The sequence below is a fragment of the Callospermophilus lateralis genome, chromosome 8, assembly GCF_048772815.1.
Source record: "Callospermophilus lateralis isolate mCalLat2 chromosome 8, mCalLat2.hap1, whole genome shotgun sequence".
NCBI lineage: Eukaryota > Metazoa > Chordata > Mammalia > Rodentia > Sciuridae > Callospermophilus > Callospermophilus lateralis.
This window is the reverse complement of record NC_135312.1, coordinates 89,983,348-89,996,838: the sequence shown is the minus strand read 5'-3', so window position 1 is coordinate 89,996,838 and position 13,491 is coordinate 89,983,348. Positions and strand designations below refer to the sequence as shown.

General features: G+C 33.8%; 1 protein-coding gene across 1 annotated transcript in view; it reads right to left on the bottom strand.

The window, feature by feature from the left end:
- The window catches only part of Tacr3 (tachykinin receptor 3), a 79,295-nt gene that overhangs the window by 38,749 nt on the left and 27,055 nt on the right, over positions 1 to 13,491 (bottom strand). The window contains exon 2 of the mRNA XM_076864773.2: positions 3,825 to 4,013. Coding sequence (XP_076720888.2) covers positions 3,825 to 4,013 — 189 coding nt within the window. The remainder of the gene's footprint in view (positions 1 to 3,824; positions 4,014 to 13,491) is intronic.

The window sequence follows — 13,491 nt, the reverse complement described above, 5'->3', positions numbered from 1 at the left end:
GGTTCTCTATTTAGTAATTATTCAGCTAAGCTAAACATATTAGAAATTAAATATTAGAAATAAACTTTTTTTTTATCTAAATGAAAATTAAAAGTTAAGTAGGTACTCTGAGCTAAATTGGATACAGGACTTATTTGTGATTTTTAAAAATCTGGTAAAGATACATGCGTTTTTCCAAAATCATGGTGCCTTTGATTTATTAGCTTGTTAAATAACATCCATACAATATAAGTCATCAATGATTATCAAATTCAATTCTAGGATTCCATGGCTTTCAACCAAAAAGGATAATAATAAGGATAATAATAAGGATTCAATTAGGGAGGAGTAGAAGTTTATGTAATAATTTTATAGCCTAAATGGAATTTTACAAATTTAGTGTGGCTTTCATTTTTTAAGAAGGCTTTACAGTAATTGAGGATTTTATTATAATAGACTTATCAATATCTATCCTTTTCTCTTCTCTCTCTCTCTCTCTTTTAAAGTGAATCTTAAATTTTGCTTTTCCACTTCTTAGTAGCTTGCTGTGTCTGATTTAAAGTTTGGTATCAATGGGGATGCTCCAGTCACTGTGTGGGTGGGGAGGGAGGTAAACCTTCAGGCTTACACTTGAGGAGTGTACCTCAGTATGTGCACCTCAGGGATGGTGGAGGAGGGAGATAACTGCAGCACCAACCTGCTGGATTATATATTATCTAGATCCATCTGTTCTGTCTTGTGTTTCCTGTTTTATTACGTATCTGTGTTTGTTCCCATTCTAGCATCTAGAATTTTTGGCTCCAATAAATGGGTCATTGAACAACAGCAAAGATTCCAGAAATCTGTAGCAATCTAGTAAAAATGTGACACAGAGCTGTGGGCTGGTCAAAACACCTCTTTATGCTAAAGGAAGAAAAGCCTAAGACAACCATGATTGTCTGTCTTGCTGCAGTTGCTTGGACTGTACAGCAACTCCACAACCTGTTTCTCACCTCCTACTGGATAAGTGACTTTCTTACTGTTGCTTCCTGGACTAAAATCAACATGGAATCATTTCAAAGTATATTTCAGTGGTCAAAGGGAGATAACAAGCTTCTTAAACAAAAAGAAAAGAAAAAATGCATAATGCATCTGTTTTATTCAGTGTGGTTAATGGAATATGCATCACCCCTGGGAACAGTTTCTATTATGCTGCTTGGATATTAAAATGTCACAGAAGTAGCTCTTGTATGCCTCACTCTGCCCTTAGTTAATGGAAATTCACACTTTCCAGGTAGGACTTGAGTATAGTGTCGTTGAGTCAGTTGTGGCTGGGCACGTTCTTATCAGTTAGCTTTGAATGGACAACTCATTAGTGAGTATGACTTGTTTTGACTTTTCTCACCTGGAGTTCATTGAATTCTTTTTTTGACAACTTCCTTTAGAAGACCACAGTACTAAACTTTATTCAATAGTGCGATTAACAGTGACTTTGATGATCATTCAAGTTGATATTTGTTTTAGCTAGATATAAGGTAATGGTCTGTACTACAGGAAGCTGATTCTATTGTCTGCTTCCACAGTGTACTTAAAAAAATTGTCTGACTTCATGAATAAAGACCAAGTTTATGACTTCTGATGATGAGACCAATTAAGTTTCATTCCTTGTGCTGTTTCTTTACCAGGAGAAAAGAAGCTCTCTGGAATAAAATGAAACTAATTCTATGTTCTAGTATGTGTAAATTTTGCTTGTGCAAAATTTAGCAATTTCCAGGAAACATTGGTACTTTGTTCCACACAGAGAATGAGAGAGGTTTAGAGCTCTTGTTCCCTGCATTTAATTAGTAAAGCTTTAAGCCCTTTGCACAACAGACTTGGAAAAGATCATAGTTAGAATTCTTTTTAGCGTATTTTTAATTGTAGATATTCAGCTGACTTAAAATACACAGTAGGTTAAAAAGCATGTCTGTGACCTTTGACCAGCTAAAACAAACAAACAAACAAAAAAGATAGAAGACTTCCTGTGTTTGGTCAAAATTTAATGCAGTAGAAAATAAAATAATTTTCTACTAATTATTTGTTCTTTTTAGATATACATGACAGTAGAGAGTATTTTGACATATTTTACAAATATAAAATATAACTTATTCTTTATCATTCTGCATTAATAATGGTCCCCATCCCTTTGACATTGGAGAAAGTGACTACAACTGTGTTTGACTTTTTTCTTCATTATTTCTTAGAAAAATTAAGGGCTGGTGGTGAGAAAAGACTGGTGATAGCCCATCTCTTGTGTATGTATATTTTGTAATTTTGTGGAAAGCTTATAATCACTCTTTCCCTCTCAGTAGCTAGAAATTTAGAATAGTTGAAGTCTGTAGAAATGAAAAGGGTGAGGGCCAAAATATAACATGTTTGGGAGCAATTCTTTTTCTTTTTTTTTTTGGTACTGGGGATTGAACTCAGAGGCACTCAACCACTGAGGCACATCCCCAGTTCTATTTCGTATTTTGTTTAGAGACAGAGTCTCACTGATTTGCTTAGTGCCTCAGTTTTGTTGAGGCTATCTTTGAACTCACAATTCTCCTACATCAGCCTCCCAAGCTGCTGGGATTATAGGCATGTACCATGGCTCCCAGCTGGGAACAATTCTTAAATTGATTAACTAGTTGTACTATAGCTTTATGAATTTATTTCACTGATGTTGTCAAACCTGTTCCTTGTGGTGTATCTGTCCCTAAATAAGTGTTTTTTTCCCCTGCAATATGACTTTAAATAGTAGCATCCATTATCATATGTTTGTATTTTTTTAATGTTTCAGATGACAACTACCTTAATTTTACATGTATTTCACCTTTGCAAATTTCTGGATTTGGTGTGTGTGTGTGTGTGTGTGTGTGTGTGTGTGTGTGTTGTATTTAACTTCTTTGGCAGTTTTAATTCTGTATTATTTCTTCAAGTAAAAGAGGAAAATCTTGGGAAAAAAAGTCAATGAAGAAGTAATTCAGTGAGTAAATAATTCAAGGATGATAATGTTATACAATTAAGATTTATTAATTATAATGAACAGAATACAACATTCAGTTTAATAACTGCTGCCTGATTCTGCTTTACTAGTGCCAGCTAATATTTATTTTTCTTCAGAATTCTAGATAAAAATGACTGCTTAAAAGATGACCATTATTTGAATCATTTTTTAGTTTTAAAGGAAAAAAATAGGTTATCAAAAGGAGGAAAATAAGCATTTTATTGTAATAAAATTCAAATGATCAAAATAACAAATATAATCAAGTTACAATAAATATAATCAAGTGTATGATTATGCTGTTTTTCCCTTTTGCTTTTCTTTAGGTGGATCCAAAGTACAAAATACCAAATTCTAGCTTACACAATTCCTATTTCCTTTCTGACCCAGTGCTCAGGTTTCTCAATGCTGAAACAAATGAACAAGACCAAATCAAGCTAAGGAAAATTTAGAGGACCTGCCAGGACCTCCCTTCCCTTCTGCCAGGCTCCCTAAAAGAGCAATCAACACATTTGGGCTTTGGTTCCTCCCTTTGCACTTCTCAATCAATAACAACCCTGCTTTCCTTGGCAAGGTTCTTTCATTTGTTATCACTGACTCCAGGAAACTCTCCAGCGCTGTCCCATATGGAAGTCATCACGTTTCCAATTAAAACCTTTGTAACTTATACAGACTTTCTGACCACATCATACTGTCTTATAATAATTTTATATTTTTTTATTCCAAGTAGTAAGTGAGCCTGGAGAGAAACATCTATGTCTTATTAATTTCTGCTCCAAACCACTATTTCCCTAAGTGTCTGATAAATTGAATTGAAAATCATTAGAGAAAATTAACTTACGTGAAATGTTGTTTGGGACCTTCTGGCCACTGAACATAGCAAAGAGTGCGGCTGGGCATGACTTTGATTTTGGAATAAAGACACTGAGGAAAGGCAAGTAGAAATGCCAGAATCCAAATACTTCCAATGACAATTCTGGTAGCTGTGGCAGACAGTCTGGGTTTCAAGGGATCAATAATGGCCATATACCTATATGGAAAAAAAAAAGAATGTTTTGTTGATTCTTTTGATGTTGGAGTTTAAAAATTAACTTCAAAGGTATTTCTATAGATGCAATTATCTCTGTTCTGGTAAATGAGTTGATGAAGATTTGAGTTGTACAAAGGCAGTAGTCTGAGGAACCAGGCAGATCTAGGTTCAAATCCTATTCTGACAGTTGCTTAACCTTTTTAAACCTCAGCTTCATTATTTTTAAAATAGAAATAAGAACACCCACTTAGGGAGCAGCAAGAACAATAGAAATAATATAAGTGAAGAATATTGATTGTTTGGTGCTGTGCCTACCACATCATCAGAATTCATAAACGTGTGCTGAATTGAATCGAAAAGGCACATAATAGGTGCTTAAAAATACTAGTTCCTCTCCTCAAAGTCTTCATTTCTTTTCTGTCTCTTGAACTTCTTAAAAAATTCTGACAAAGTAATATGGATGGTACATATATAATTGACAAAGATGAAGAACTACAATAAAAAATGTGGTCAACATAGTCATTTAAAAGTAGCAGGAGACAAATTCAGGATTCAGGTAAGGTGGATAAATCAAATTTGATTGAGACCATGATTTCCTGTTACCCAACAAATTGGACTCACACTGCATTGTGTAAATCTTTCTGGTATCTAGCCTAGTGCCATTACAACTATGTAACTGGAAAACATAGTTATAAATGGGAAAATACATTTGAGGCTCTACAGAGTACACTTACATATGACTGTCAGTGAATCATGGGAAATTGGGAACTATGAATTCTTAAGAAAGGTCAAATCTTATTCCCTTGGTAAAAAAAGAAAATGATGTATCTCAGAGAAATAATTTTCAGTTTTAAATTGGATACCATATGGCTAATTGCAAATTTGGCTAATGTTTAAAGAAGAAAATAATATATGATATTAAAATTTAATATTTATATCAATAAAGCATCATACTGTTGGCTATTTTGTGTTTTTCACAGACATTTTAAAATACATAAAATTTCCAAAGATGATATTTCTGTCAAAGAATGACTATTGCTTAGCCTAAAATATTTTAAACTTAAGAAAACTTATTTCAAAATAAGGATAATATAATTTACCAGTTTGTTTATTTCTCTTTGTGTAACTATTGGAACTTTTTATATGTTTATTTTTATGCAGTGCTAAGGATCAAATCCAGTGCTTCACACATGCTAGGCAAGCGCTCTGCCACTGAGTTATGGCCCCAGCCCATTACTATTAGATTTTTAGTAGCAATATTGGAAATTATGTTTACATTATTATTAATATTAACTTTAGTTACAATTTTCCTAACATAATATTCTTTATTCATTATGTTTGATGGCTAATAGGCAAATATGAATCAGACATAAAAAAAATTTGCCCTTCTGTGATTGGGTTATTTCACTTAGCTGGAGGTACCTAAAAATATCTTATCTGAGGTACCTAAAAATAGTCAAATTCTAGGGAAGCAGAGAGTAGAATGGTGATTGGCAGTGGGTAGCAGAAAACAATGAGAAATTGTTGCATAGGGTATTAACTTTCAGTTTTGCAAGACAGAAAACAGCTCTGAAGATCTGCTATACAATACAGTACCTTAATTTTCAAGTGGTATAGTTTAAAATTTGTTCAGAGGATAGATTTTATGTTAACAGATATGTTGTTACTGCATAAACAAAATAAAACAAAACAACCCTCCCACATCATAACACAAAGAAAGCTTTGGCCTCAATAGATATATTTAATATCTTGCTTCTTGTGATTATAGCATAGCTGTATATGTTTGTTCAAACTCGTTGGAATGTATATGTTAAGTAGGTACAATTTTTGTGTGTCAAGTAAATCTTAATAAAAAAAAGTAGAAAAATAAAAACTATAAAATAAAACCTTGGTTTAGGAAAACAAAATGAACCATATAAAGAAAATATAATGAACAGTTAAATGGAAAACTATTTAAAATTCACGTCTTGGTGCTTATGTTGGTGAAGATATTACAAGAAACAATTTTTGACTGCTAACCAGGGCCATTTTATACATTTAGTACCTAGAGTAATATTATCAAGTAGATAATATTTTTATTTTACAGAAAAGAAAATTGAGTTTAAAGTGATTAAATAAAATAGTCATAATGGTAAGAGGAATTCTAAATTAGTTGTGCCAGTCTTAAAAATCCATATAGTTACTATTTATAGCTTTTGAATATAACCATTCATGTAAAGAATTGTGGAATAGAAAAAAAAGATGTAATGTTGCTAACTTCCCAAAGAATCAGAAGTAGTATTATGCTTTTGAATCCAAAAACCTTTATGTGTAATATTAAAAACAAAATCAAACATGAATTGAAAGCTATCTTGCCACTGCTGTTGATGATAACCCACACAGTATTTATCACAGTATATCAATATGTGTTTCCCAGCCAAGCACAACACTTGTCAATAAATTTTATTGTAGTACTAAAATAAATATTCCCCAATTCTATTGTAATCTTTTACTTTTTGTGCCCTAGAAGTTTGTAAATGCAATTTGAATATTTATACAGTTGCTTTTATAAGACTAATAAAAGACTCTTGTATGGCTACCATTGCTCAGACAATTCAAAATAAATTGCAAATTTATTATTAATTAATTGGGCCACTTATCCTGATTCTATATAAGCTATTTCCTGAGAGGTAAACTATTGTTTTATTTGAATTATGTGGAAACAATTTATGTTCTCAATATTTTAGTGAGAATAAAAATATTGAAACTTCAGGCAGGCATGATTGCCATTTCTGTTCTGTTCTATTGTTTATTTTTTCAACAAAATATTTATTGAAAGCTTCCTGTGGCATTTCAAACACCATGATAATACAGCAGAGAGCAAAAATGACCTTCACAGATCTCAAAGCTGATGAAATAGATAGGTACTAAATTAGTCTATTTTCTGTTGGTATGAAAAATACCTGAAGCTGTGTATTTTATGTGGAAAAGAAGCTGTTTGGCTCACAGTTTGGGAGGCTCAGAGATGAGGCACTGGCTCTCCTAAGTGCCTTGGGGTGAACAGTACTACAATGGCAGGAGCACTTGTGAGAGGGAACACCACATGGGAAACCAGAGAGTGAGGAGGGGCCAGGCTTGCTTTCACAAGAACTAATGGGGATCCCTTGACGGTTAAGTCTCTGAGAGGGCAGCCCTGGTGACCTAACCATACTCCACTAGGCTCTGCCACCATTAAAAATTCCCACCACCATATTAGGGACCTAGCTTCCAATACATGAATCCCAGGGGGATAAATCACAGCCACATCCAAACCATACTACAATGTAACCAAATGATCTCACCAATAATAAAAATTACAAAGGTTACAATTGTCATAAAGACAAAGTCAAGTGAATGCATTAACTGAGAAAAATATGTTGAGACGATACATCAGTATTCCTTAAGATACACCACTCTAGGTTGAAACATGGAAACGTGAGTAGACAAAGTGGCAGAAAAGTGAGGGTGGCTAAGAAGATTAATGGGGAAATGGATAATCTGTGGAATACTCTTGGGTGCATGGGGGTTTTTAGGTGTTGGATTGTGCCTGTCCTAAAAATATATGTGGAAGACCAAAATCCCCAGTATCCTAGAATGTGCCCTTATTTGGAAAGAGGATCTTCACATAGATTGTCAAGACAAAAATGAGGTCAATTCAATATTACTGGTGTCCTTTACATAAAGGGGAAATTTGGAAACAGAGAGATATAGAGAGGGAGTGCCATGGGAAGATGGAGAATTGAAGTGATGCATCAACATGTCAAGGAACACCAGAGATTGTCAGAAACCCAACAGAACTTATAAAGAAGCAAGAATGGATTCCCTACTTGTTTTTGAGAGAGCATGACCCAGCCTACACCTCAGTTCCAGAATTTCAGCTTCCATAACTGCGTGTCAATAAATTTCTATTATTTCAAGTCATCTGTGGTATGTTCTTAAGTCAAAGCGGCCCCAGGAAACTAAAGCAACAGGGAGAAGAAGCATTAGAGACTATTGAAGTGGAAACAAAGAAAGTAGAAGGGGGGGCATGTGGTTTGAGATGAAGTTATAGTGCATATTATAGATTTTTTTTTTACTATGAAAAGTAATTGAGAGGATTTAACTAGGGACTGGAACAATCAGATTTTCTTTCCAAGCCAGTGTATGGTTTTAATCTGGAAAATGGACTGATGAGAAAGAATGAAAGCAGGGATGCAAATTACCTGGCTGATATTTTGGTTTGGGTGAGAGGGAATTTCTTCTTGTAATGTGGCTCTGTTTTGAAGTAGTTTTAAATGTAATTTCTATCAAATATCAGTGTATACATTCAGTAGGAAAATGCTTTTGAATTTGTGACAGATAATTTTCTTGAAAGCAATGCTTTCATTTAAATATATATTAAGTTGAAATTCACCTATAAATATATCTCTAGTATTCAGTGTTTTAAGGAAATAAGAAAGATAGTATATATAATCATATATTATACATGATATTAGACTTAGACTTTAAGGTAATGTACTTCCCTAATATATACAAAGTCCTTTTGCAGGGCAATAGAAAAGCCATTTAATTCAGTTTTATTTTATTTTGAAAGGGGAGGAGTTTTTAGATGAAGAGATGGTGTAAAAGATTGCTTATCGGTAGAGGTGTTACAGGAAAAGAGCTGAAGGAACTTCCAGATAGGAGCAATAGCTATGTCATAAAATAATTTTTAAAAGTAAAGGAAGTGAAACCTTAAGCCCAGAAAAGAGACAGAGCCCTCGCTTGCTTTAATTAAATATATGAAAGACTGTAATATGGGACAGATATTAGAGCACTGTTACACACTTTATAGCTAATGCTGCAATATTTCTGTAGGAAGATGATCACATCTGTCCTGGGGAACTGAGAATTGCCACTAGAATTTGCCCTTACCCTGGGCAAATTGGGCAACCACTCTGGAAAGCAGTATGAAGATTCCTCAGAAAACTTGGAGTGGAACAAACATTTGACCCAGTTATCCCCCTCCTCAGCATATTCCCAAAGGACTTAAAATCAGCATATTTTAGGAAGATGATCGCAACTGTTCAGAGGAACTGAGAATTGTCACAAGGTTTTTTGGGTTTCTCCTTCCTTCCCTCCTTCTCTCCCTCCTTTCTTCTCTTCTCTTCTTCCTTCCTTCCTTCTTCTTTCTTCTTTCTTTCTTTCTTTCTTTCTTTCTTTCTTTCTTTCTTTCTTTCTTTCTTTCTTTCTTTTCAAGCTCTGTTGGAGGTATTCAGGAATAGAGTAACCATTTATTGTGTGGATCAAAGAACATAAACTATTAGATGAATTACTGAAATAGATGAAAGTAAGCTTTCTCTCAATTTTGAATTCTAGCTCTAATCACAGACAAGTTATTTGAAAGCTAATCATAGTTCCAGGCCCTTACACTTAGGATTAAGAGAAGAAGCATATTGATAGGGACAAACTAGTGTGCTGAAAACTGCACATTTTGAAATAACTGCTTTTACTTTGTGTAACTTGAAAATGCTATAAGTATGACCCAATTGTCAAATATTACTGAAATCAAATTCCTGTCCAGCTATTTGTTTCCCTTACTGGCTTCTTTTTCTATGCTCCTTCTATGTATGCAGTTAAAGAAAGCTACATATTATAATTGGCAATAATACTAAATAATTCTTTTTTTTCAAATTTGATGACATTTTATTTATTTTTTTATTGGTTTCTCAAAACATTACAATGATCTTGACATATCATATTTCATACATTTGATTCAAGTGGGTTTTGAATTCTTATTTTTACCCCATGTACAGATTTCAGGATCACATTGGTTACACATCCACGTTTATACATACTGCCATACTAGTGTCTGTTGTATTCTGCTGCCTTTCCTATCCCCTTCCTATCCCCCCTCCCATCCCCTCCCCTCCCATCTTCTCTCTCTACCCCATCTACTGTAATTCATTTCTCTCTCTTTTTCCCTTTCCCCTCAGATCTTCTTATATGTAATTTTGTATAACAATGAGGTCTCCTTCCATTAATTCTTGCAGGAATTTTTCTTAACCAATAGCTAAATTAAGAGTGCCATGCCCAAATCCCCATCATGTCAGCTTAGAAACAAAATTCCTCATCAAGACTTCTAAAGCATAAGAAGTAAAATCAAGAATCAATAAGTGGGATGGTACCAAACTAAAAAAGCTTCTTCATAGCAAAGGAAACAACCAAGAAAGTGAATAGAGAGTCTACAGAATGGAAGAGAATCTTTGCCACCTGTACCTAAGATAGAGCATTAATCTCCAGAATACATAAAAAACTCAAAAAATTTAACACCAAAACCCACAAATAACACAATTATAATTGGGCAAAGGAACCCAACAGACACTTTACAGAAGAAGAAATATAATCCATCAACAAATATATGAAAAAATGTTCAACATCACTAGCAATTTGACAAATGCAAATTAAAATAACACTAAGATTTCATCTCACTCTAGTCAGAATGGTAATTATCAAGAATACAATTAACAATGTTGGCAAGGATGTGGGGGAAAAGGTACATTCATACATTGCAGGTAGGACTGCAAATTGGGCAAACACTCTGGAAAGCAGTATGGAGATGCTTCAGAAATCTTGGAATGGAACCACTATTTGACCCAGTTATTCCCCTCCTCAGCATATTCCCAAAGGAATTAAAATCAGCATATTACAGTGACACAGCCACATCAATGTTTATAACAATTCAATTCACAATAGTTAAGCTATGGAGCCAAGCTGGATGCCATTAAGCAGATGAATGGACAAATAAAATGTGGTATACATACATAACAGAATATTACTCAGCCATAAAAAAATGAAATTATGGTATTTGCTGATAGATGGATGGAACTGGAGACTATCATTCTAATTGAATTAAGCCAATCCTAAGAAATCAAAGACTGAATGTTCTCTCTGATATGTGAATGCTAACACACAATAAGGAGGAGGGAGGAGATGAAAGAATAGAAGTTCAGTGGATTAGACAAAGGGGAATGAAGGGAAAGAGAAGTGGGAATGGGAAAGACAGTGGAATGAATCAGACATAACTTTCCTATGTTCATATATGAATACACAGTGTAACTCCACATCATGTTCAACCACAAGAATGGGAAGTTATACTCCATGTATGCATAATATGTCAAAATACATTCTACTGTCCTGTATAACAAAAAGAATAAATAAAAAATTACAGGAAAGGGTGTCATGAAAGTGGATGCAAATTATTTTATATATGTCCTCTTAAAATGTGAATGACCTCAGAAGAATCCTGAATGTGACCATATATAATAAAACTATGCTTATATTTCATCCATTGGTTTTTCATTATTGGAAAGTCAATATTTTGAGTGCTGTCATTTGAAATATCATATGTACATATTATTTGTTTTGATTCTTTCTTTTTTCATTTCTTTTGCATAGTCACAAACTTACCAGTCCAATTTATGATACCACCAAATCTGTTCTTTCCCTCCCTTCTAATTACCAATGTCTGGACCATTGAACCATCCTAATGTGTTTTCTTGCTATTGCTCTGTCCTTGATTTCTTCACAATGTCTTCAAAATTATCTTTCTCAATATATCCTTGTTTCTTTGCTTCCTATAAATTAATAGCAACCCTTTACAGTCTTTACTATAGTGACAGTAACATTTTTTTTCTCTGAAACATAGTACATTGTACCAGTCAAAACTCCAGGAAAAACATGTGGCATAGTCCAATAAGAAAACAAAACAGATTTTAATAAAAAGGCCATTTACAGAGTTGTGATTGTGGTGGAAATGAATAAACTTTAGGATTAGTAATACTAAAGATAGGTACCACTGCTTTCCCAGGCCTAAAGGATGAAGGGATTCTAGAATCTGAAATTAGGAGATGAAGTTTGAGGAGGACACTCAACCAGAGATATGGATATATTTTGAAGAGCCAGCCAATTTGCAACAGTCCTGAAGGAAAGGAATGGTAGATAGACCCGTAAATCACTGTCATGCCTTCTCTCATTTCCTCCCATTGTCTAGGCAAGGCCAACAAATTCTGAGTGAGAGGGGTTCTCTTCATGCAGCACCCACAGTCTTGGGGGTGGGGTGGGGACAGAAAAAGGGATGGAATTCACAGAGAGTAGAGTAGATCTGAACCGAAAAGTAGGAATGATCCCTTTTGTTCATACCTTGGTTTAAGTTCTATAATTGGGAAACTACCTTTCCTTTGATTTCCACTCAGATACAGAATGATCACCATAGATTCTTTCTGTTCTCTTCTTCCTGAGCTAGTTTTTACATACTCAAGTGTTCCAAAGGTATTATACTCATGCTTAAATTTTACCTCATGATCTCCAAGAGGAAAGGGATACTGATTTATTCTTTCTGGGTTCCATAATATCTTTTAATGTATCTGGTCCACAGTAGTCAATGTAATTGTCAAATGGTGACCACAGATTGTTCTTGAATATTTAGACATAGGTAGAAATGAATCATCATTTACAAATGAGTGCTTGAGAATATATACCATTTTAAGGGGTTAGTTTTCTTTATTTTGCTAAATAGGAATAAAAAAACATTACAGAGTATCTTTATAATGTCAAAATTACCTTAAACTACACAATACATTTGAACAGAGTTAGATAATGTCAGCCACAATAAATATTCAACCTAAGTCATTCTAAACTATAGTAAACATGATGAAATTAACATTTGGGAAGAAAAAGATCCATAGAGGTAAACTTAAGACAATAGGATAATAAGAAATAACTTATTTTAAGTGATTCTTAGGTACTTGTGGTTGACATGGAAAAAATAAGTTTATGTGAAAATTGCAATCTAAAGATTAAAAAAATCAATTTTTAACACTGTCCCTAGCTTTTCAAGAGAAATTACTTTCATTACAGTAATGTGGAACAGGTGATAATTCTTTTAAATCTCTCTCTGTAACAATTTTTTGAATGAAGAGTAATGAGATCTTTTCTGCAACTTGCACAAGGGCCTCTAGTGTTCAGTGATTCACTGGTTAAATTGAAACAGTCCATGCCACATTTGGAGAATTTGTAATACTTTAGTTGCCCTAGGAATTAATCATTTTATTTTGTTTAATCTAGAGCCACAGCATATCAAACACTTTTCTTATATAGGTGCCTGTGCTAGTTCCTATCAATCTTCCTTAAATTCACAGGGACAAGGACATCAGTCAAGTAGGAGAATTTCCAAATGATTTGGGTATTTAAGTCACAATGATATAATTGGTTAAGTATGCAAGTGGGAGAAAGTATGAAATAATCTCAAAACTCAGATAGTAGAGGTGGAAAATAGATGCCTTTTAATTACATTTTCATGATATCCTGTTAAAGTTGATTTGAGCTCAACTTAGTCAGTGATAAAAAAGAATTTTAAAACTTGCCCCTTTCCGGTCATCCACTCTTACAATAAGCTTGTATTGAGTACCGAATGAATGTAAAAGTTATTTTAGACTTCTAT